The 26,285-nt window shown below is 34.7% G+C and overlaps 1 protein-coding gene across 2 annotated transcripts in view; it reads left to right on the forward strand.

Annotated features, from left to right (window-relative positions):
* Window positions 1-26,285, forward strand: part of RPS6KA6 (ribosomal protein S6 kinase A6) — a 179,093-nt gene that overhangs the window by 104,026 nt on the left and 48,782 nt on the right. The window contains exons 7-10 of one of the 2 annotated variants that reach the window (XM_081808584.1): window positions 16,478-16,584; window positions 16,902-16,939; window positions 17,946-18,095; window positions 23,936-24,078. In XM_081808584.1, coding sequence (XP_081664710.1) covers window positions 16,478-16,584; window positions 16,902-16,939; window positions 17,946-18,095; window positions 23,936-24,078 — 438 coding nt within the window. The remainder of the gene's footprint in view (window positions 1-16,477; window positions 16,585-16,901; window positions 16,940-17,945; window positions 18,096-23,935; window positions 24,079-26,285) is intronic. The other variant, XM_006726917.3, reaches the window with a different exon arrangement.

The raw sequence follows: 26,285 nt of genomic DNA on the forward strand, positions 1-26,285 counted from the left end.
ATTGTATATATGGACCACATCTTCTTTATCCATTCTTCTGTTGAAGGGCATCTCGGCTCATGCCACGGTTTGGCTATTTCGGACATTGCTGCTAGGAACATTGGGGTGCATATGGCCCTTCTTTTCACTACATCTGTGTCTTTGGGGTAAATACCCAGGAGTGCAATTGCTGGGTCATAGGGTAACTATTTTTAATTTTTGAGGCACCTCCACACTGTTTTCCAAAGTGGCTGTACCAACTTGCATTCCCACCAACAGTGTAAGAGGGTTCCCCTTTTTCCACAACCTCTCCAATATTTGTTGTCTTTTGGCTTGTCAATTTTTGCCATTCTAACTGGTGTAAGGTGGTATCTCAATGTGGTTTTGATTTGAATTTCCCTGATGGCTAATGATGATGAACATTTTTTCATGTGTCTGGTAGCTATTTGTATGTCTTCTTTTGAGAAGTGTCTGTTCATGTCTTCTGCCCAGTTTTTTACTTGATTTTTTGTTTTTTGGGTGTTGAGTTTGAGAAGTTCTTTATAGACCTTGGGAATCAGTGCTTTGTCTGTAGTGTCACTTGCAAATATCTTCTCCCATTCTGTGGGTTGCCTCTTTGTTTTGTTGACTGTTTCCCTTGCTGTGCAGAAGCTTTTTATCTTGATGAAGTCCCAAAAGTTCATTTTTGTTTTTTTCACTAGCCCCTGGAAATGCATCTTGAAAGAAGTTGCTGTGGGCTATGTCAAAGAGGTTACTGCCTATATTCTCCTCTAGGATTTTGATGGATTCCTGTCTCACATTGAGGTCTTTCATCCATTTTGTGTTTATCTTTGTGTATGGTATAAGAGAATCGTCAAGTTTCATTCTTCTGTATATAGCTATCCAGTTTTCCCAGCACCATTTATTGAAGAGATTGTCTTTTTTCCATTGCATATTTTTTCCTGTGTTGTTGAAAATTTGACCATAGAGTTGAGGGTCCATATCTGGGCTCTCTATTCTGTTCCATTGATGTATGTGTCTGCTCTTGTGCCAGTGCCTTGCTGTTTTGGTGGTCACGGCTTTGTAATATAACTTAAATTCAGGCAACATGATGCCCCAGCTTTGTTTTTCTTTTTCAACATTTCCTTGGTGATTCGGGGTCTTTTCTGATTCCATACAAATTTTAGGATTCTTTGTTCCAACACTTTGAAAAATGTCATTGGAATTTTGATTGGGATGTCATTGAAGGTATAGATTGCTTTGGGCAGCATGGACATTTTGACAATGTTTATTCTTCCAATCTATTAGCATGGAATGTTTTTCCATCTTTTTGTGTCTTCTTCAATTTCTTTCATGAGTGTTCTGTAGTTCCTAGAGTATACATCCTTTACGTCTTTGGTTGGGTTTTTTCTGAGGTATCTTATGGTTTTGGTGGTATTGTAAATGGAATCATATCCCTAATTTCTCCTTCTACAGTTGCATTGTTAGTGTGTAAGAAAGCAACTGATATCTGTGCATTGATTTTGTATCTTGCCACATTACTGAATTTCTGTATGAGTTCTAGTAATTTGGGGGTTGGAGTCTTTTGGGTTTTCCACATAAATTATTACATCATCTGCGAAGAGAGTTTAATTTCTTCTTTGCCATTTTGAATACATTTTATTTCTTTTTGTTGTCTGATTACTGTTGCTAGGACTTCTAGTACAATGTTGAACAACAGTGGCGAGAGTGGGCATCTTGGACGTGTTACTGATCTTAAGGGAAAGGCTCTCAGCTTTTCCCCATTGAGGATATTTGCTGTGGGTTTTTCATAGATGGATTTTATGAGTTGGAGGAATGTTCCCTCTATCCCTATACTCTGAAAAGTTTTAATCAGGAAAGGATGCTGTAGTTTGTCAAATGCTTTTTCTGCATCAATTGAGAGGACCGTATGGTTCTTCTCTCTCCTCTTATTAATGTGCTCTCTCATATTGATTGACTTGCGAGTGTTGAACCACCCTTGCATCCCGGGGATAAATCCCATTTGGTCGTTGTGATGATCCTTTTAATGTATTGTTGGATCCTATTAGCTAGGATTTTGTTGAGGATTTTGGAATCCATATTCATCAGGGATATCAGTCTAAAGTTCTCCTTTTTGATGGGGTCTTTGCCTGGTTTGGGGAATAAGGTAATGCTCGCCTCATAGAATGAGTCTGGAAGCTTTCCTTCTGTTTCTATTTTTTGAAATAGCTTCAGGACACTAGGTATTATTCTTCTTTGAATGTTTGGTAGAAGTCCCCTGGGAATCCATCAGGCCCTGGACTCTTTTTTTATGGGAGATTTTTGCTTCAATCTCGTTACTGGTTATTGGCCTATTCAAGTTGTCAGTTTCTTCCTCTTTCCGTCTTGGGAGTTTATAGGTTTCCAGGTAGGTATCCATTTCTTCCACATTGCTTAATTTATTGGCATATAGTTGTTGATAATAATTTCTAGTAATTGTTTCTATTTCCTTGGTGTTAGTGGTGAACTCTCCCATTTCATTCATAATTTTATTAATTTGGGTCCTTTCTCTTTTCTGTTGGATAAGTCTGGCCAGTGGTTTATTGATCTTGTTAATTCTTTCAGAGAACCAGCTTCTGGTTTTGTTGATCTGATCTACTGTGTTTCTGGTTTCTAATTCATTGATCTCTGCTCTAATCTTAATTATTTCTCTCCTAATACATGGCTTAGGCATCATTTGTTGTTTTTTTCTCCAGTTCTTTAAGGTGTAAAGTTAGTTGGTGAATTCGGGATTTTTCAATTCTTTTGAGTGAGACTTGGATGGCTATATATTTCTACATTAGGACTGACTTTGCAGTATCCCATAGGTTTTGGACCGATATGTTTTCATTCTCATTGGTTTCCATGAATTGTTTAAGTTCTTTTTTGATTTCCTGGTTGACCCAAACATTCTGGAGCAGAGTGGTCTTTAGCTTACAAGTGTTTGAATTTCTTCCAAATTTTTTCTTGTGATTGAGTTGCAGTTTTAAAGCATTATGGTCTGAGAAGATGCAGGAAATAATTTCAAACTTTTGGTATCAATTGAGACCTGATTTGTGACCCAGTGTGTGGTCTATTCTGGAGTAAGTTCCACGTGTGCTGGAGAAGAATGAGTATTCTTTTATTTTAGGGTGGAATGTTGTGTATATATCTGTGAGTTCCATCTGGTCCAGTGTATCATTCAAAGCTCTTGTTTCTTTATTGATTTTCTGCTTAGATGATCTGTCTAATGCTGAGAGTGGAGTATTGGGGTCTCCTACAATTAAAATATTATTATCAATATGTCTCTTTATTTTGGTTAACAGTTGGCTTATATAGTTGGCTGCTCCCATGTTGGGGGCATAGATACTTAAAATTGTTAGATCTTCTTGTTGGATAGACCCTTTAAGAATGATATAGTGTCCTTCTGTGTCTCTAACTGCAGTCTTTATCTTAAAATCTAATTTGTCTGATATGAGAATTGCTACCCCAGCTTTGTTTTGAGGTCCGTTGGCATGGAAGATGGATCTCCATCGCTTCACTTTCAGTCTGGATGTATCTTTAAGTTCAAAATGAGTCTCTTGTAGACAGCATATGGATGGGTCCTTACTTTTTACCCAATCTGCAACACTGTGCCATTTCATGGGAACCTTTAGGCAGTTCACATTGCGAGTGATTATTGAAAGATATGAATTTGTCGTCATCATGTTGCCTGTGAGATCCTTGTTTTTATAGATTGTCTCTGTAAATTTCTGTTCTATATCACTCTTGGGGTCTTTCTCCTTTTATAGAACCCCCCTTAATATTTCTTGCAGGGCCGGCTTAGTGGTCACATATTCTTACAGCTTCTGCCAGACTGGAAGCATTGCATCTCTCCATCCATTCTAAATGACAGCCTTGCCAGATAAAGTATTCTTGGCTGCATGTTCTTCTGATTTATTACCCTGAATATTCTTGCCAGGCCTTTCTGGCTTGCCAGGTCTCTGTGGATACATCTGACGTTATTCTGATGTTCCTCCCTCTATACGTAAGGAATCTCTTCCCCCTAACTGCCTTTAAGACTGTTTTCTTGGTTCTAAGATTTGAGAGTTTTACTATTACATGCCAGGGTGTTGGTCTGTTTTCCATGATGGGAGGGGTCCTCTCTGCCTCTAGGACGTGAATGTTTGTTTCATTCCCCAGATTAGGGAAGTTCTCAGCTTCGATTTGCTCAAATATATCTTCTAGTCCTCTCTCTCTCCACCCCCTCAGGGAACCGGACAATTATGACATTGGAATGTTTCATGGCCTCACTTATTTCTCTAATTCTGTTTTCATGGATTTTAAGCTGTTTCTCTCAGGCCTCCTCTTTTTCCTTCCTTTCTATTAATTTGTCTTCTAGATCGGTAATTTTTTCTTCTGCCTCGTTTACCCTAGCTGTTAGAGTATCTAGATTAGATTGGATCATTGATAGCATTTTTAATCTCTTCCAGTTCAGCTCTCATTTCTGCCCTTAGATACTCTATGTTGCCATTAATCGATTTCTCCATTCTAGCTATCATCTTCATAACTCTTACCCTGAAGTCCATTTCCAACATCTTGCTTATATCTGTATCCATATGTAAATCTGTGGCAGATGTCACTGTCTTTGAGTCTTTCCTATTTCTGGGGTTCTTCCTCTTAGTCATTCTGTTGAGGGATGGGTGAGGGAATGTACAGAGTCCAAATTATTGACCAGAACCCAAACAAGATGCACATGTTTTTTAGGGACCTTAGTGTTGTTCGCCTCTTGTTCTCCCAGCCTGTCTTCTGGGGGTGGGACCTGCTGTGCTGTTACTCAGGCAACTCTGTTTGGGCAGAGTTGCCCTGCCCCCTGTTGGGGGGGGATGTGCTCAGTGAAAAACGGTTTTTGGGGAACTTTTGTTCTCTGGAGGCTTTCCCTGGTGGCTTTCTGTATGTCTTCCAAGAGTCAGAGCAGAAGAGATCATTTCAAACCCTCTGCTTCAGAGGAGAGAGATCACAGTCTGTTCTTCTTTGAGTTCTCTAGGCCATACTATCTCCGTTTCTGTCTGTGCTGCTAAAAACTGCAGTATCTCCTGTGTTGTGCACCCCTCAGCAGCACTCCCAATCCTAGCTTCCAGATCCAGGCGTGGCTCCACCCTATGTGCTTTTAAAACCAGCATCTGCCCCCAGTTCGCATGCACGGCCCTGCTGTGCCAGATTTCAGTCTGGGGAGTGCCTTAAAATCCTTTCCCCACCGCTACCGGTCTGTGAGTCTGTGCCCCGTCCCCAGTACAGGAGGCTTTTGTGTACCGATGGTGCTGGATTCCAAAGGTTCCTCCCCCTTCCGTTTATCTTCTGATACCTGCCTGCGGAATCATGGCTCCCAGCTTCATACCTCGAAACCAACCACCTTCGATATTGTTTGTAGAGATCCTGATATATCTTCTTACATCTCAGGCTGATTATATCATTGTTCAGAGTGGTCCGGTAGATATCCAGCTCAATTCAGGGGACTGGTTGGAATAGGGTCCCCTACTCCTCTGCCATCTTTTCCTCCTTCCCTGACACCCTATGCTTTTTGATTAGAGTGTTAATCCATTTACATTCATAGTAATTACCAATAGATATGTATTTAGTGCCATTTTATCACTTGTTTTCTCATTGTTTCTGGAGATTTTCTCTGTTCCAAAGAGTCTTTGTCACCTTTTCTTTCCTTTCTATTCAAAGAGCCCCCTTTAATACTTCTTACAGGGCTGATTTAGTGGTCACAGTGTCCTTTAGTTTTTGTGTAGGACACTCTTTATCTCTCCCTCTATTCTTAGTGATAGCCTGAATGGATAGAGTTTTCTTGGCTTCAGATTTTTCCCCTACTCACAACTTTGAATATATCATGTCTCTCCCTTCTGGCTTGCTATGTTTCTGTTGAGAGATCTGCAGTTAGCCTTAGGGGTCTTTCCTTGTGAGTTGAGGACTGTTTTTGTCTTGCTGCTCTTATGATTTTTTTTATCACTATATTTTGGAAATATAATTACAATATGTCTTGATATTGGCCTGCTTTTGTTGATTTTGTGCCTCCTGTATCTGGATATCTGTTTCTTTCCACAGATTAGTGATGTTTTCAGCTATTATTTTATGAAATAAATTTTCTGTCCCCTTTTCTCTTTCTTTTCTTCTCCTGGGACCCCTATGATATAAAGTAATTACATTTGATGGAGTCAGTGAGTTCCCTAAGTCTCTACTCATGTTCCATAATTCTTCTTTCTCTCTTTTGTTCAGTTTGATAGTTTTCCATTAATTTATCTTCCATATCACTAAAATGTTCCTCTGCTTCTTTCATGCTTGTTTTCATTGCATATCCAGTCTGTTTCAAATTTCAGTTATTGCATTTTTCATTTCTGACTGTTTTTTGACTCGTTTATCTCTGCAGCAAGGACCTCCCTGATGTCTTACATTCTTTTCTCAAATCCAGCAAGTATCCTTAGAATTGTTGCTTTAAATTCCCCATCAGGCATGTTACTTATAATTGCTTCACTGAGATCTCTGACTTTGACCTTTTCTTGTTGTTTCATTGGGGTGAATTCTTCCATCTTGGAATTTTTTCTACATCTCTGTGTTCTGTGTTAGAAAAAGCTGTTATTTGTCCTGCTTCTAAGAGTAATGGCTTTTTGCAGCAGAGGTCATATAGTGTCCAGGGCCTGGTGCTTCAGGGAGTGTCTCTGGTGTGTGCTACATGTACTCTGTTGCTGTGTTCTAGCACTCTGTCCTTCAGGCCAGTCGTTTGGAGAGGCTCTCCTTGTCTGTAGTGGGCAGTGTTTCGTCCTTGGGCAGAGTGTGGTGAATTTTAACTAGGTGTGCTTTGGTCAGCTTGATAAATGAGTCCTGTTGGTACTTCCACTAGAACTGAAGCCTTGCAGAACTCTCTCGTTGGGAGACGTGGTGTGGACAGGTGTTTCTGCTGGTCTTCTGGGGAAGGAGCCCTCATCCCTGGGACTATGGCTAACTTGACTGTGAGGGGTAGGACCAGCATAGCTCAGGATTGTGGTTCTTTGTTTAAGCAGGTTAGGCAGCCTGTTTTGCAGCTTTGTCACCCAAGGTGGTTCTGTTTATGCTTTTTCTGGTAGGCCTGTATTGCTATTACATTCCCTCCTATACCTGCTTTTGCTGCATCCCAAAGATTTTGGATCATTGTTTTCATTTTCATTTGTTTCCATGTAATTTTTGAATCTTCTTGAATGTCTTGGTTGTTCCATTCATTATTTAGTTGCATATTATTTAACCTCCATGTTTTCATGCTCTTTCCAGATTTTTTCTTGTGGTTGATTTCTAGTTTCATAGTGTTGTAGTCAGAAATGATGTATGGTATGACTTCGACCTTTTTGAATTTGTTGAGACTTGTTTTGTGGCCTAATATGTGATCTATTCTGGAGAATATTCCATGTGTACTTGAAAAGAATGTGTAATCTGCTGTTTTAGTTTGGAATGTTTTGAATATATTTGTTATATCCATCTGAATCAGTGTGTCATTCAAAGCCAGTTTCCTGGTTGGTTTTGTTTGGATGATTTGTCAATCAATGTCAGTGGGGTGTTAAAGTCCCCTGCTGTTGTTGTATTACTTTTAATTTGTTTTTAACTGTTTTATGTATTTGGGTGCTCCCATTTCGGTGCATAAATATTTAAAACTGTTACATCTTCTTGGTGGATTGTCCCCTTTATTATTATATAGTGTCTTTGTTGTTATATTCTGTTTTAAAGTCTTTTTTGTTTAATATATATCTTGCTATCCCAGCTTTCTTTTGACATCCATTTGCATGGTAAGTGTTTCTCTATCCTCTCATTTTCAATCTGTTGGTGTCTTTAAATTTGAAATGAGTCTCTTGTAGGGAGTATTTAGATAGTTGTTGTTTTTTTATTCCCCCTGTCATCCTATGCTTTTTAATTTGAGCATTTAGTTCATTTACATTCAAAGTAATTATTGGTAGCTATGCATTTATTACCATTTTGTTACTTGTCCATGCCTTCACTTTTAGTCTGTGTGTCCTTATGTTTAAAGTGAGTCTTTTGTAGACAGCATATAGATGGGTCTTGTTTTATATTTATTCAGCCACTCTGTGTCCTTTGATTTAAAAAATAAGTCCATTTATATTTAAATAATTATTGATAGGTATGGTACTTCTGCCATTTTGCTAATCATTTTCTAGCTGTTTTATAGTTTCTTTTTCTTTCTTCTGCACTCTTCCTTTGTGGTTTGATGACTTTCTTCAGTGTAACACTTAGATTCCTTTATTACTATCTTTTTTATCTACTATAGGTTTTTGCTTTTTGGTTACCATGGGGCTCACATATTAACAGCCTCTGTCTCTCCCTTTTTCTCCCTCTCTCTCCCTCATTTTCTTTCTCTCCTCTTTCTCCCTCTCTTCGTCTTTCTTCCTCTCTCTCCCCCTCTTTTTCTCCCTCTCTCTATACATATATATTTTATGCATTTTTTTACTCCCTCTGCCACATTTTATGTTTTTGATGTAACATTTTACATCTTTTTATTTTGTGTATCCCTTAACCGATTATTGTATTTATCTTTATTTTTACTACTTGTGTCTTTTATTCTTCACACTACTGTTTGAAACAATTAACCCACCTTTATTATATACAATAGTCCCTCATTGTCCACAGTTTTTCTTTGTTTGGTTTCATTTACCAATGGGAACCCATGGTCCAGAGGCAGATTATCCTACTTAAGACATATCCTCAGAAGATCAGTAGGCTAGTGCTATGGCATAATGCCTATGTTATTCCCTTTACTTCATCTCATCACTTAGGCATTTTATCATCTCAAATCATCACAAGAAGAAGGGTGAGCGCAGTATAGTAATTATTTTGAGAGAGACAGAGACTGCATTCATGTAACTTTTATTACAGTATAATGTTATAATTGTTCTTTTTCATTATAAGTTATTGTTGCTAATCTCTTACTATGCTAAAATTAAGTTAAACTTTATTATAGATATATATGTACTGAGTAAACATAGTATGTATAAGGTTTGGTACTACCTTCAGTTTCAGGAGTGTGTTGGAACATATCTCTTGCCAGTAATGGGGAGGACTCCTGTATTTACCTTGACTAGTGAGATTTATACTTCCACATGTTTTCTTGTTAATAATTAACACCCTTTTTTTCTACTTAAGAAGTCCCTTAACATTTCTTATAAGGCCAGTTTAGTGGTGATGAACTCTTTTGCTTTTTCTAATCTGGAATACTCTTTATTTTTCTTTCAATTCTGAATGCTAATCTTGCTAATCTTACCAGGTAGAGTACTCTTGTACAGTTCTTTTTTTTTTTTTTTCCCCCCCTTTCAGCCCTTTGAATATATTGTGCCACTCTCTTCTGGCCTGCAAAGTTTCTGTTGAAAAATAATGTTGATAGTCCTATGGGGTTCCCTTGTGTGTAATAAGTTGTTTTTCTCTTGATACTTTTAAGATTACCTCTTTATTTTTAACTTCTGAAATTTTGCTTATGTGTCTTTGTGTGGATCTTTTTGGGTTTTTCTTATTTGGAACTCTGTGGGCTTCCTTTATCTAGATGTTTCCTTCTCCAGGTTAGAGAAGTTTTCAGCTATTGTTTCTTCAAATAAGTTTTCTGCCATTTTCTCTCTCTCCTCTCTCTCTCTCCTAGGACCCCTATAATGTGAATGTTATTCTGCTTTATGTTGTCCATAGGACACAAAAGCTGTCTTCACTTTTTTAAATTATTTTTTCTTTTTCTGCTCTTTTTGGGTGAATTCAACTGCCCTGTCTTCTAAATGACTGAGTCTTTCTTATGCTCCATCTAGTCTGCTGTTGAAACCCTCTAGTATATTTTTCAATTTAGTTATTTTATTCTTCAGCTCTATGATCTTTGTTTGGTACTTTTGTCTATTTTCTATCTCTTTGTTGAAGTTTTCACTGTGTTTCCATTTTTCTTTGTAGTTTGTTGAGCATCTTTATAACTATTACTTTGAACTCTTTATTGGGTAAATTACTTATCTATGTTAAATTGAGGTTTTTTTTCCTGAGGTTTTATCTTGTTATTTCATTTGGAACATATTCCTCTATTTCCTCATTTTGCTTGACTTTCTGTGTTTTTATATACATTAGGTGAAACATATACTTCTCCCAGTCTTGAAAGAGTGGTCTTGTGTAAGAGATGAATCTTATCTTTCAACCATACCTGAGCTCATGGTTGTCTCTTAAACCTTCATGATTGTCAGGGCGCCTGGGTGGCTCAGTCAGTAAGGTGTCCAACTCTTGAGTTTGGCTCAGGTCATGATCTTACAGTTGTGAGGTCAAGCCCCATGTCCAGCTCTGCACTCAGCATGGAGTCTGCTTGAGATTCTCTCCCTCTCTCTCTGCCTCTCACCTCCCTCTCTCTCTTTCTTTTCTGTCTCCTTCTCTCTCTCTTTGTCTTTATCTTTCTCAAAATAAATAAATAAAACCTTTAAAACAAAACCATTATTGTCAAAGCAGCCTGATTTATTCTTTATAGGTCCCAGTTTTGATGATGTGCCAAGACCTGTCAGTGTTCCAAATGGAAAGATCTCAGTCAGCACCTAGTTTCAGGCTGATTGAAAGCCAGGTCCTCTGGCAGGAGTTTTAAAGCATGCCAATATATACATCCCTTTGGACTGCAGTTGTAAACCCTACTAGCCTCCAGACCAGGCAATCTAGAGGGGGTCCCTTGGGCTATAGTTGCAAAAATTAGAGCTTCATATGAGCATACAATTTCCTTTCTGTGAGGTACCAATGAGCTGTAGCAAGGCTGATGGAGGGCACAAAGGTGTGTCCCCTTGCCTATGTTCCTCAGTCCACCTCTGTAGCCTCTAAATGTGTGGGCCTTTTACCATTTCTTGTGAAGAATCTGTTTAGCTAGTTTTCAGGTCTCTTTATTTTTTTTTAAGATTTTATTTATTTAGTTGAGAGAGAGCACACAGAGTGAGAGGGAGAACATGAGCAGGGGGAGGGGCAGAGGGAGAAGAAGACCCCCTGTTGAGCAGGGAGCAGGGAGCCCAACGTGGGGCTCGATCCCAGGACACTGAAAGCAGACACTTAACTGACTGAGCCACCCAGGCACCCCTCAGGTCTCTTTCAGAGGGAACTTTTCCATATGTAGCCATAGATTATGTGTGTCCATGGGAGGAGGTGAGTTCAGGATCTTCCTATGGCACTATTTGGACCCCCCACCTTTATTGCCTTATTTTTAATTTAACTGTTTTTATCTATAACACTTTTTTGTGTTACTTTAATAGTTATTTTAGTGTTTATAGTATAAATTTGTAACTCAGAAATCGGAATCTGTGGTCTCAGGCCAAATATGGCCAGTTGCTTATTTCTGTAAATACAGTTTTATTGGAACACAGCAACATCCTTTGGTTTAAGTATTGTCTATGTCTGCTTTCATGCTTCAATGGCAGTAAAATTGCATGGTAATTTTTTATTGGATGATAGGCCTTATGAATTTATTTTTCTTGTATTCTGGATACTATTGTTTTTTTTTTTAAGATTTTATTTATTTATTTGATAGAGAGAGAGTGAGAGAGCACAAGGAAGGGGGAGTGGCAGGCAGAGGGAGAGGGAGAAGCAGGCTCCCCACTGAGCAGGGAGCCCGACGTGGGGCTTGACCCCAGGGTCCTGGGATCATGACCTGAGCTGAAGACAGACACTTAATGGACTGAGCCACCCAGGCACCCCCTATTGCTTTCTTATAAGTAGTATTTAGCTTTGTTCTTGGATACAGTTAACCTTTTTTTTTTTTTTTAAAGATTTTATTTATTTATTTGACAGAGAGATAGAGAGAGAGAACAAGTAGGCAGAGAGGCAGGCAGACAGAGAGGGAGAAGCAGGCTCCCCACCGAGCAGGGAGCCCGATGCGGGGCTCGATCCCAGGACCCTGGGATCATGACCTGAGCCAAAGGCAGCCGCTTAACTAACTGAGCCACCCAGGTGCCCCTACAGTTAACCTTTTGAGTCTTGCTTTTAAGTTTTGTTATGTGGGACCAGAGCAGAATTTGGTCTAGAATTAATTTTTCCCAATACTGAAACATCACCCTTCTTAGTACTCTAAACCAGTATCCTGTGAATTATGAAGTTTTTCACTCTCACTTTTGAGAATAGGACCTATCCTGTTACTTTGTGAATTCTGTGAATTCTTGTTTTTAATCCCTTAGGCTTACCTGGGCTCAAGTAGTTTCCTCAGATCCATGATTGGTAATTTTTTATTGGATGGCAGACTTTCTGAAATTTATCTTGTTAGGTGATCATATTTTTATATTCTTACAAATATTGAGATTTGTTTTGGAATATAAAACTAGTTTGATTTTTTCAGGTTGTTAAACTGGACCAGAACAGCATTTAATCAGGGACTAATTTTGCACCACTCTGAAGCAAAACACTTTGGATTACTCTGTCCAATACCCTGTGAAATATGAGGTTTTCTGCTGTGGTTGGAGGTAACAGGAAGTATTCCTGGCCCTGTGTAAGTTCCATTGAACAGTCTTCTAATCCTTTCATTGATTGTTTTCTAGCTCAGGATAATTTCCTTACTCCTGTGTCCTAAGCATTTTTCTGGTAAATGCTTGAGGGAGACCTCTACATAACTCTATAGCGCTCTCTCTGTCTCTCTCTATCTCTCTCTGAAGTTCTCCTTTCTATATGCTATCTTGTGAATTCTATCCTTCTTGTCTCCCCAGCCTCTCATTAACTCAGGGAGTCTTACAGGCTCTGCCTGACTTGACTCTCCTTACACAGCTGCTTGGAAACTCTAGATAGTAAGGTAGGACAGCTGTAGGGCTTACCTTGTTTGTTTCCCATTTTTCAGTATTCATTGTCCTTTGTTGACTGATGGCTAATGTTTTGAAAAGTGTCATTTCATAGATTTTGTACTGTGTTTTAGTTGTTTCAGGCAGGAAATATATCCTGTCCTTGTCTACTTCATTTTGTCTTAAAGTGGCAGTCTGGGAATAGCATTTTAATTGGGTGATAGTGTTTCAACATCTCACTTCCAGAATTAAGATGTTGAGTGTGGGAGAGCTATTATTGATTCCCAGAGCTCTGGAACTTGCTGTGAAAAAGGAACTGTATGCTAGCCAGTGCTTAAGTGGCTAAGGTCTCTGGCTTGTATCTGTCTATGTCCAGTGTAGAACATGCCATGCATGAACATAGACTGTGATCTTGGTATATTATTTATTATAGAACAGAATTCAGTTTATGGTAGGGTCTGTCTAGGACCCACTTCCACTTAAAAGCTTGTGTCAAGACACAGAATGGCAGCAGTGAAACAGGGCCCCAGAATTCATGATTTCTTGTGTTACAGTGTAGAATTTTCAAGAATGTGTTTGAGAAATTTTTACTCGTAGTCATTTCTAATTTTCTTTTAAACTCTTCAGACCTTCATTCTCGATGTGGGACTATCTAAACCCATACTAGCACAGAGATGCAGTCAGTAAGTTTTGATTCCTAAGTCTGGAATATTAGGTAAGAGCAAGCATTTTAAATGCATTTGCCAAAGACAATAAATTAGTATATTCATTGAACAGGATTTTAGCAAATGATTTGTTACTTCTATAGACAACTTATTAATAAGAAGTTGTTTTTGGTTATATTTCACTTGTATATACACACAAAAAACCTGTTATGTCATCCAAAATGAGGTCATGTTCTTCATGCCTTAGTAAAAGACTTTAAAAAGTATATTTTTGTATGTGTTAAAGAATATTATATGTCATATATATTTCAAAGGGAACAGTACCTCCCCAAATTTCTCTCCCCCAAACACCTCCCCCCCAACACACAAACACACAAAACTCTTAAGCCGTGTTTTACTTTGCTAATATTAAGAAAATATATTTGGATGAATGGTGATAATTATAAAGCTGCCAGTTTTTCCAGAATTAATTTATAGGTTTAAAATTTTTTTCAAGCAAAGTCCCAATAGGAACTTCTGTCTGTTTGAAAATGACAGAATAATTTTACCAGCTTATCTAGAAAAGTAAACAAATGAAAAAAAAAAAAAAACTAAGACATTTTGAAAATAACACACTTTTCTTGCCCTTCCTCTTGTTTAAAACTTTGTAAAACTGCTGCTATAAGCAGAACATCAGAATATCAACACAAGATTAAACACATACTATAAAGCCCCCAAATACTCAGGTGTATATGATTTACCATATGTTATTATGATAAAGGAGAATCACAAGTTAATGGCAAAGAGACTGATTGTTCAATAAATAGTATATGATAAATCAGTTAGATATTTCAGAAGAATATCATTTTAAATTTTCATCTCTACCATACAAAGATAAATTTCACTTAAGAGTTAAATCTGGAAAAACAATTGTCCTAAAAGAAAATGGCAGCCAAATTTGCAGTTGACCACTTAGTGGAGGTTTCTCCTTAATCATTAAAATAATGAAGGAAAATCATACAGAAATGATAGATAAATTTGACTACATAAAATTAAGAATTCCTGAATGTCAAAAACAAGCACAGAATGGTGAAAATATTTACAAGTAATGTGATGAAGAACTGACATTTTTAATATTTAAAGGGCTTATACCGATTGAAAAAAACAGTAAGTAAATAATGGAAAATAGGCAAAAACATTACCAATAATTTACTTACAAAATAGAAAGGCCTAAAGGACATGGAAAAATGTTTAGCCTAGGAATCAAAATTTAAATTAAAACAATTGGTGGCATTTTTGTGTATCAAATTAAAAAATATTTTTGAAGAGTAATATTCAGTGCTATTGTGGATGTGGTAAGACAAATGCTTTCATAAATTGCTGATGGGAGTAGAAATTACTGTAAACTTTTTGGAAAATAATTTTATTCTATATGTCAAAATCTTGGACTATTTATTTTCACAGACCCAGTATTTCCTGTTTTATTTCTTAGGAATTCTTTTTGGGGAAATAAATAAAAAATATATATATATGCATATTACAGAGTTATTTAAATAATGAAAAACTGGAAATAATCCAAATGAACATTTAGGTAAATTATGGTAAATTAGTATGTTGATACTATGCAACTATTGAAAACTATAAATTTTAAAAATGTGGGAGACTGCTTATGTTATAATATTAAATGGGTAAAAAGGAAGCCACTAAATAGTATATATACTGTGATCTTAAATATGTTAAAACACACATGCACAAATGATTTGAAGAGCAGACAACAAAAGACTAGCAGTGCTTAACTCAAGGTGCTAGGGTTTAGATGATTTTCTTTCATGGGTTCATTGGTGATAGGATGATTAGTAAATAGGAAAGCATTAGTTGAAACATAACATATGGTGGAAGTGGCTTCTGGGAAGAGGTAGTTCTTAGAGATAAGTATTCCTGAGTTCAAATTGTGGGCCTACTTATTAGCTATGTTATTCTAGCTATTCTGATTCTGAGTCTCTTTCTCCAGATGTAAGGTGGTGATAATATATACCTCATAGTGTTGTTTGAAAGGTTGTAATAACATGATGAATGTAAATTTACTGGCACATAATTGCTACTTAGTAAGTTTCTTATTTGTGTCTATCATGAGGCTTTTCAGAGACAGCTTCATGACAAAATAATATGCTTGCCATAAAACTGTAACCTGGACAAAGCTTCTTTAAAGTTAGAAAGATTTTTGTTTAGGATTTCCTTATGTGTTAGGTTTAAATTAAAATTTTGATTAGCCTTCCTGAGAAGTTAAATAAGTAACAAATATTTTTATTCTTAATAAAATATCAAATATGTTTATTCTTAATAAAAAAGTATCAAGTGAAAATTATGTTTTTATAACTTTACCATTATAATATTCAAATGAACTCCCTGAAAGTTAGATAATGCACAATCTTTGTTTTTCTATAGATCATTTTAATAAAAAGTAGGTAGAGTTACAAAATTTATCTTTAACTGCTCATTCTCAGCAGTTTTACTAGTAACCGGAGTCTGTATTATATAATTCAATGGCCATAATTCTAAATGCACAAGTCACTAATAAGATTTAATGATGTTTCATTCAAATTTTGAACTTTCCTAATAATTCAGAGATTTCTGTAGTGAAAATAACCAATTTCTAGACAAATTATTTGTTTTGCCAATCAAAAGCCTTTGATAAATCTTAAAAATTACATCCAATGGAAAAAAAAGTAAATCTAATGGTTGAGTAGTGCCTAATTTTGTGTGTAAATTTAACACTCACTTATGAATGAATATAGACTTAAACCTATAATAATTATACCTCATGGTTACACACATAGCATTTCATAATTTACAAAGCTTTTTTCCACATAAGCTAATTTGACTCTTCAGTGTAGAAGATATGTAAATTCCATAATATGCTTTAGGAAGATTTACATTAAAACAGTTAATATTGAAGAGAAGGATTCTTAAAGAGTAGTTTAATCTATCTACTTCTTTTATTTTTTATTTTTTTTACTTATCTAGATTTGTCTGTTTATTGGTTTTTAATGAAGTAAATTTTAAAAATTCAATATTGGAAAAAGGATCAAATGGTAAATTATTGTATTCTAGGTTCTGTTTACAGAGGAAGATGTGAAATTCTACCTTGCAGAACTGGCCCTTGCTTTGGATCATCTGCACCAATTAGGAATTGTCTATAGAGACCTGAAGCCAGAAAAGTAAAGCTATATTCTTCTTATGAATCCCTGTTACCAGTACTTCTATAGCTACTTTTTTCTCCATTAAGTCTTTTATTTATTTTATTTAAAAATTACATGAAATTATATATGAATTATATAATTATATGAAACTTACTTAAAAAAAGTAATCTTTATAAGATACCCATTGATTTTATTTCCCCGTTGATTTGAAATCAATCATTTAAATATTTTCCAGTATATCAAATATTATTTTAAAGTTTATGATGATTTTTATGTAAATGTTTTGTATAAAAATATTTGATTCCATCTTGTTGAGTGTGAATTTTGATTTACAGCATTCTGCTTGATGAAATAGGACATATCAAGTTAACAGGTATGCAAATTTTCTTATTTTATCCTAAACCCATTTTATATTTTTCTATATTTTAATATATATTTGTCTAAGCCTGTTTTCTTTTTTCCTTGACTTGTGTTTTATTCATCTCTTTAGTGAACTAAAATTTATTTAAAAGGTAGATAAGATAGCTCTCAATATGTTCTAATTGTAATACCAAAAAATTATACAATGGAGTTACTGTCCTAATTAACAAATGACATTTAGCTTTCTAGATAAAAACACATCATCTTAGTTTTAGTCTAGACTGAAAGATTTATCATAAGTAGTTATCATATTTGAAATATAATGAATTATAAACTTTTAAACCAAGTGTTTCAGAATCAGAGATTCATTTTTTTCTTTATTTGTGAAAATGTTTTATTTGTCTTTATTTTGAATATTTAGGGTTTACTATAACACAAGGTGCTAATCCTCACAGGATTCTTAAGTGTAAAATATCGTTATTATACCAATTTTAAAAGCTTTTATTTTTAAATAATTATAGACTCACAATAAGTTGCAAAAATAGTACTGAGAGGTCCTGTCTAACCATCACCCAGCTTCCGCCAATGGTGACATCTTATAAAACTGCAGTGTGTTATCAAACCCCAGAAATTGATTTGTATAGTACAACTCATTGGACCATATACTTTATTTGGATTTCACTAGTTTTTGCGTGCATTTATTTTTTTGTTTGTGTGTAATTCTGTGACTTTTTATCACATGTATAGATTTGAATACCACCACCACAATCAATATGCAAAACTGTTTTACAACTACAAAAGAACTCTCTTGTGCTGCCTATTTACAATCATGCCCTCCACATCCCTCCCCTAACTCCTGGCAACTAATCTATTCTACATCTCTAGTTTTGTTATATTGAGAATATGATATAAATAGAACCATACAGTACTCATCCTGGGCATTTGTCCTAGAGAAATAAAAACTTATGTCCACATAAAAACCTATACATGAATTTTCATAGCAGCTCTATTTATAATAGCCCAAGACTGGAAATGTCCCAAATGTCCTTCAAAGAATGAATGGATAAACAAACTGATACAACCATACAATGGAATACTACCCAGCAGTAAAAAGGAAAGAACTCTTGATATATGCAACAGCTTGGATGGACTCAAGGGCATTATGCTGAGTGAGCCAATCTCAAAAGGTTACTTATGTTATAAGTAGATAGTAAAATCTTTATTTAATTATCAGAATGTTAAAATGAAGATGTGGTCTTTACAGAGAATTTTGGACCAGTACACTTTAAAGGTAAGTTGCTTTAAATTCCTAAGTATACCTCTTCAATGTAAAAATAAAGTATAAAACTGTTAACTTGAAGGCTCAGGCAGATGTGACAAAGTTCAAATAAAGTTTAGTAAATCTTTTTGATTCATAGCCTGATTCTCTTTTTCATATATAAAAGAAGCAACGTAGATTTAAAGGGATTGAAAAAGGAAAAGGAAAGAAAAATAATAGGAAGAGAGAACAGTAGCGTTTTAAGATTTTATGCATTATATAATTTTTATTTTATATCAATCAAGTTTTAGTTGCAAAGCTAATTAGAATTTAATTCTTTTCATTTTTAAAAATAAACTATACCTGTTTTGTCAGGAGTTGAGGAAGGGAGGTGGGAAAAAAATAGAATAAATTTGACCTATATCGCTTTTCTACATTAAGGTTATTGGGTGAATAATGATGTCAAATTGTTTTATATTTAGTCTTGTAATGTAAATTCTGCTTTTATAGCTTTTGGACTTAAACTGGCTGAGGAGGAAGGATTAGTTAGAAAAAACGTAAACTTATAAGCAAAGGACAGAGGCTTATAACAGGAAGAAAAGGTGATATAAATATGTTTAACAATTCAATCTATTTTCCTTAAAATGGTGTTAATATTTCTTTTAAAAATTATACAATAATAAATATTAGATAATTTACACTGTTTTATAATTATAGCCCAATTCAAAGTTGTGTAATGAGTAATAAACATATGGATTTAACCCAACACTATTCCAATAAGGTTGGTTAAAGTGTGACCATTCACAGCAAATATTCTTATACTTTACTTTTATTTTTTTCATTATTTCCTTTAACTTATTTTCTTTTTATCCTTTCTTACTTTCTTTTTCTTTCTTTTCTTTTTCTTCCTTTTGTGTGTCTTTTCCTCCCTTCTCCTCTCCCTCTTTTCCTCTTGTCCTTCCTATCTTCTTCCTTCCATTTTGAATACTACAGTCAAAAGTACCAGATTGATAGCTGTTTGTCATTGATACCAGTGGGCTATAGTGATTTAGGAATGTCTCATCTAGGCAGGGTCTTTCCCAAGATTACTTCTTCTTAGGCTTAGGGAAGAATTAGGAGGTTTTCCTTAATCATAAGAGAGGGGCAATATCTTTCTTTTTATCTGTCCACTTTAAAAATCCTCTAGATAAAAAGAATAGACCTAATGTTTAACAGGTTACTCTAGAATGACAGTGGACTATATAAATGTTCCTTGGTATGACTATGGTTTTAGCCTAATTGACCTCATACCGAGAGTATGATTGTATAGCAGAAGATCAACAGAATGAGAATGAATACCCCAAAATATCTGTATAAATGCCAATATATTATTTATATTGTTTTTGTGTCTTATTTTTTTTTTCTGTAACACCCCACCTCATAGTCTATATAAAATCTAAATATGTAATATGACTTGCCTGGTTCAGAAAATAATGTTTACTCATAATATCCCATTAAAAACTATAAATTGAACACAATTTCAACTATCTGTGGTTGCTATATTATGTTTTTGGAGGGACATAATACAGGGTAATTTCTATAAAGAGAAGGGAGAAAAAATATACAGTGTCAGAAATTTATATCACACAGTACTTGAGCTGGATATTTAAGAGAGAATGTATACATAAAAATAATTTTAATAATTTTTATGGCTATCTGCAAATTAGTCACTGGGATTACTTTTACTCATAGTAGTCATGAAATCATTGTTTTCTAGGCATGCTTTTAAAATTTGAAGTCTTAGAGTCATTTAAGGTTACAAAGATATACTTCCCCTCTCCCCCCCCCCAAAAAGCCTTTATATAGCTGATTTCTGTATTTTGTTTTCAAATTAGTGGCTTGGAAAAATCACTGATTAACTTATATCTTATTTAATCTTGTAGCTAATTATTGTAAAATATTTTGTCAGTTGATTGCTGAGCAAATTCTAGTGTTAAATGTCAGTTTTGTCAGAGAAAGTACAGCAGAGGACCTCTATGGAGTGGTATAAATCTCTGAAAGGTAATGGAGGATAAGAAAATTCTCTTCCCTTTCTCCTCCTCTCTGGAATGGCCAAAGAAGCCAGTGTTCTTCTCTACAAGGTATGTTCTTTTATTTGGCTGAACTGACCTCGAAGACTAGCTTTTATTACATTTAATCTTTGAAATGGAATGTGCAGGAGTTTAAAAGTCTCAAAATGTAGAGAAATAAAGTAGTAGTCCATTGAAAAGATATTTTAAAATTATGGTAAAAATCATAATGCATTTGAGTTATTATACAAGGGTAAGTGATTTTTAAATGAAAATATTGAGCATGGTTAGAAAATTAATTTTGAGGGGCGCCTTGGTGGCTCAGTTGTTAAGCATCTGCCTTCGGCTCAGGTCATGATCCCAGGGTCCTGGGATCGAGCCCCGCATCAGGCTCCTTGCTCTGCAGGAAGCCTGCTTCTCCCTCTCCCACTCCCCCTGCTTGCATTCCCTCTCTCGCTGTGTCTCTCGCTGTCAAATAAATAAATAAATAAATCTTTAAAAAAAAAAAGAAAATTAATTTTGAGACACCCTAAAATTAATTATTAATATTGGTATTTTATTTTAAGAGAGCAATATAGGACTTAGAGCTTTATTTTCATTTATAGAATTAAGGTATAATTTACATTAGAGTAAAACTCATTCTTTGGATCTTTGTGGTGATGGAATTATTCTTTATCTTGACAATATCCTTGTCAATATTGTGGTTGTGATATTGTAATATAGTTTTGTAAGATGTTACCATGGGGGAAACTGGGTAAAGGGCAAATAGGATCTCTTGTAGTATTTCACATAACTGCATGTGAATTTGCAGTTGTCTCAAAATATAAGGTTTAATTTTTAAAAATCACTTTTTCATCTATAGTTCTACAAACTTTGACAAATACGTTTAGTTTTATTCCCACCACCAACATAAAGATATAAAACAATTCTATCACCCTCCACAATTTCCCCGTAAGTTAATCCTCCTTTTTACCCTAGACAAGTATCAATCTAATTTCTGTCCCTAAGGTTTTGTCTTTTCCATGATTTAATGTAAAACAGAGGCATACAGCAAATAGCCTTTTGAGTCTGGCTTTATTTACTTAATACAGTGCATTTGAGATTAATCTATATTGTGTGTATCAATTTATTTTTTTATTGCTGAATAGTGTTCCATTTTATGATGATGCCATGGTTTGTCTAATCCCCAATTAAGGGATATTTGGCTTGTTTCCAGTTTTTGGCAGTGATGAATAAAGCCACTGTAAATATTCATGTGCAGGTTTTATGTGAACATAAATTTTTATTTCACTTGAGTAAATACTGAAGGAGAGGGATTGCTTAGTCTTATGGTAAGTGTATTTTTAACTCAGTGAGAAACCTCCAAACTGTTATCCAAGTGGTTGCACCATTTTGCATACCCATCAGCAACATATGAGAGCTCTAGTTGCTCTGCATCCTTGTCATTACTTGGTATTGTCAGTATTTTTATTTTAGCTCTACAAATAGGCATGTAGTAGTATTCATTAGGATTTTAATTTGAATTCCCCTAATAACTGGCAGTGAGCATCTTTTCGTGTATTTATTTCTTTGGAGAAGTATCTGTTCACATCTTTTAGCCATTTAAAAAATGTGGATTGTTTGTTTTATTATTGAATTTCAAGGGGTTATTTTGAGTTTTTAAAATATATTCTGAATACAAGAGCTTTATCAGATATGCAGTCTGCAAATATTTTCTCCAGTCTGTAGCTTCTTTTTTTTCTCCTCTGAACAGTATCTTTTGAAGAGTTTTGATTTTGACAAAGTCCAGTTATCAACTTTTTTTCTTTTATGAATTTTACTTTTGATGTTGTATCTCAGAAATCCTTGCCTAATTCAAGATCAAAAAGATTTTCTCCTTTTATTCTTTTGACAATTTTACAGTTCTAGGTTTTACATTTAGTTCTAAGGTTCATTTTTAGTTAATGTTTCTTTATGTTATGAGGATGTTTTTGTATATTAATATCCCATTGTTCTGGCACCATTTGTTGAAAAGAACTTAACTTTCTTCGTGGAATTGCTTTTACACCTTTATCAGAAATCAATTAACAATATATAGCCAGTTCTAATGCAGCACATATGATCTTTAAAAAAAAATCACTCCACTATGAATAATTACATAATAAAAAGCACAGGGCTTAATGGGGAAAATGGGGTTAGGGGCTTAACACTCAAATACATAACCAGACACACAAAAGAAAGATAGGAAGTTGATAAAAATGACAGCATTGTTTTACATATTCTAAATGTTTAAGAATGTATAAATACTACAATAAGTAGGAACCTTAGTTTGAAAAAAATACTGAAATTTGCTTGTAGAATTGTTGTCAGAAAGGTTACAGTTTGTTAGTTATTGTGAAGTAGTAGAAAATAGATTATCTGGAATTGGGAGTAACACTACAGGTGGACAGGAGTGGCTCATAATACACATGGTGAGCTGAAATAGCTGGCAGATGTTTGGGGTATGTGCATGTATCTATTTCTACCTGGCTTGCTTCAGCTAGGTACAGTTTTATAGTGTCTCATCTAGTGTTTTCTTATAGACAAAATTACACATAAACCACACATAAGCCAACCCCATTTGAAATTTGTGTTGTGATCAAATTGTTTCCTAATGTATCAATCACAGTGGAACGGATTTGCATTTTCAAAACAAGCATTATAGTAGAACTATATGTGTTAGTCTATTCTTGGACACTGTCCTTTTGCATTGATATATATCAATATGTATATCAATATATATTGTCCTATATATGACATATATATGTCTAGCCTTTCTCCAATGCCACACTTTCTTGATTACTGTAGCTTTATGTTAAGTATTAAAGTGAGGTAATGTAAGTCCTTCAAATTTTTTATTTCTTCAAAATTATTTAGGCTATTGTATTTTCTATAGTCTTTTTATATAAATTTTAACTTTAGCTTTTTGATTTTTACAAAAGAAATCTTGCTGGGTTTTATTATTGAAGTTTCACTGACACTGTAGATCAGTTTTTAGGAGAATTGATATCTTTAACAACACTGAATCTTCCAAACCATGCATACAATGTGTCTCTCCATTTATTTAGATCTACTTTGATTTCTTTCATCAGTGTTTCTAGTTCTCAGCATACAGGTCTTTCATACACTTTGTATATTTTTACCTGTGGATTTCATTTGGGGTTTTTTTGGTGGTATTATAAATGGTACTTTTTAAATTTCAGCTTCCAATTTTTCATTGCTAGTACATAGGAATAAGATTGATTTTTATATATTAGTACCTTCAGCTCTTGAAAGCCTTAAACAAAAATGGAAGTTCACCAAAACCAAAGCACACTTTGCTTTTTTAGTGTTTTAAAAAGTGTAAGTTACTCCCTCCTTTTTGTCTTAGCCTGTTTTAAAACTTAGATCTCTATGACAGCTTTGATTTAATTGTTGACCTCTCAAAGTTGCTGAATGATATTCTAGTATAGACATGAAAACGTGTATTTTGATGATGAAATTTACTGAGCAATCTTTAAATGCTCTTAAAGAGTATCATTATGAAATACAGGTTGAAGTCCATTGTCTCGTAGGAGAGGTTTCTTAAGAGTAATTATAGGCCATCCATGAATTGTTTTAAGGTCTAACACAATTTTATTTCTTTTGGTATTTTCTATTTTCTGAATATCTTCAGATATATTTTTGTAACATACTGTTATTATAGATTTTGGACTCAGCAAGGAATCAGTAGATCAAGAAAAGAAGGCTTACTCATTTTGTGGTACAGTGGAGTATATGGCTCCTGAAGTAGTAAATAGGAGAGGCCATTCCCAGAGTGCTGATTGGTGGTCATATGGTGTACTTATGGTAAGTAGTGTTAATTTTTTAATTATACCAATATAAAATTAATATTATTTAGAATTTTAATTTAAATTTTGGAATGTATCAGGTGAGAACAGAGTTTTGATAATTCATGATTACTAAAAAACTTGTGACTGGCTAGCTGTTACACAGTAAGAATTAAGGTTTTGGTATTCTGATTTCTTTTAAAGTTCCTAGATGAAAAGGTAAATGGCAGCATTCTTTTATAAGCTATTCAAATTTAAAACTTAGAAAAAGACTTTCCAGATTTTAGATTTCAGAATACTATGTTTAACTGTCATATGTTTTATTAATTAGGTATCCCAGACTTTAGCACTTCACCATAAACTGTCTTATTGTCAAATTGTTTCATGCATGTCCCTAGAAAGACTGTAAACTTCTTGAGAAGAGCAATCATGTTTCATACTACTTTTCATCTCCCATGGTACCTAGCATAGTGGGCATACAAACTGACTAATCTGGTATAAATTAAGAATAGAATTTGCAGTATTAAGTAGAGTGATAAATGAATAGCTATGGAATCAATTTGCTTGTATAATCCATCTTGCTGATAATCCATTTTGCCTATTTACTACTGAATGACATACTATATGACACATTAATGTATTAGTGCCTATTATAAACCTGGCATTTGGGGAGGGTAATGGGGTAGGAGTAAACTTGAAGTACGATATTTGACATTTTTCATCACCTAAGAAGGCATACAATCTGGTTGGGGAAACAATTGGAACAGCTAAATAAACGGCCTGACAGTATACCTTAGAAATTCAGGCAAGAAATCATATAAGTTGATTTAGGAAAAGTGGAGAAGGTAGAACTTAAATCCTGAAGCATGGATAAAATTTAAATAGTTCCAAGTCTCAGGAAGGATAGTATTGTGATCATATTAGCAAAGAACTGGAGAACCAATTAGAATATTAGAATAGTAGTGGAGAATGAGGGTGAAGGTGGAGGAAATGAGGCTATAAGCATATAAATGTATGCATGCAATTCTCTGAGTAGTAGGAAACTTTTGTAGATTCTTTAACAAAATGGTACTTAGAGAAAAAAATGTATATTGGGAAGGAAGGAAGAAGTGGCTGATCTTAATACCTGATTTAACGTCACATATGAAGGAGAAGGAAAGGGTCAAAGATAAAGATAACTTTAAAATTTATGAACTTTAGGGAATTGAAAGAATGGAAGTTCAGTAGAAAAGAGATACTTGGGAAGGGGAGCTGGTTTTGGAATGGAGAAATAATTTATTTATAACATGTTGCATAGGTTACTGTGGGTTTGTGGTTAACCCCTTGGTGGTAATAAATTAGGAGAAGGAAGTGGAGAGAAGATCAGAATCATCTGGAGACTTTGAAAAAAACAATGCTCAGTCAGCCAATATACAGTTTAATTTAGGGGGGAGGTGTGATTCCAATATAATATCCCCCTTCTTTTTGTCATTCCCATTACCATCTCTACTCCTCCAGTCCCCAGTGGAGAACCATAACTTTAGGTTTGGAGTCAGGGGACTGGAACTTGAGAACAATGATCCCTATATACTATACTTTCTTTTTTCTTATTTCCCTTTCTGTGGCTCCTACCCCTACTTATTCAGTTTCCAGTTGAGAAACATTACTATAGATTTGGGAGGGAGAACTGGGACTTGAGAGAGATTGAGGTTTGAACAGATTTGAAAGTCATCAGTGTATAGGAAAGAATGGAATGGATAAGCTAAGGTTGTGAATTCAAATAAATGAGCAGAGGACTGAAGCAAAAGCCATTATTGAATCCAAGTTCAAGATTTAAATATTAGAGATATATGTTAACTTACTGAACATAATAATAAAAAAATAATGAAAAAAGATTTAAATATTAGAGATACAAAGTTTTCTCTTTAGTGAACTATAATGATCTTAATTTTTAGATCTAGTCTTTTTTATACCATTATTTAATGTTCTAATTATCTACATTACAGTTAAATCTCTTAGGGAAAATGTTTTTTATGCCATGTACAACTGTCTCAAAAAATCTTTTTTAAGATATTGTTGTATGTGTGTAGCTTCTTGTTCTGTTTTGATTGCTTTTGGGGGGGGCAGTGAGGAGAATAAGAATAGTTCAATCTTTTTTTCTTTTTATTTCACTAATGACTAGTAATGTTGAACATCTTTTCACGAGCTTATCAGCCTTTTGTAGAAATTCTTTTTTTAAGTTTTATT

The sequence above is a fragment of the Leptonychotes weddellii genome, chromosome X (genome assembly GCF_054177405.1).
Source record: "Leptonychotes weddellii isolate Sample4059 chromosome X, ASM5417740v2, whole genome shotgun sequence".
In the NCBI taxonomy this organism is placed as follows: Eukaryota; Metazoa; Chordata; class Mammalia; order Carnivora; family Phocidae; genus Leptonychotes; species Leptonychotes weddellii.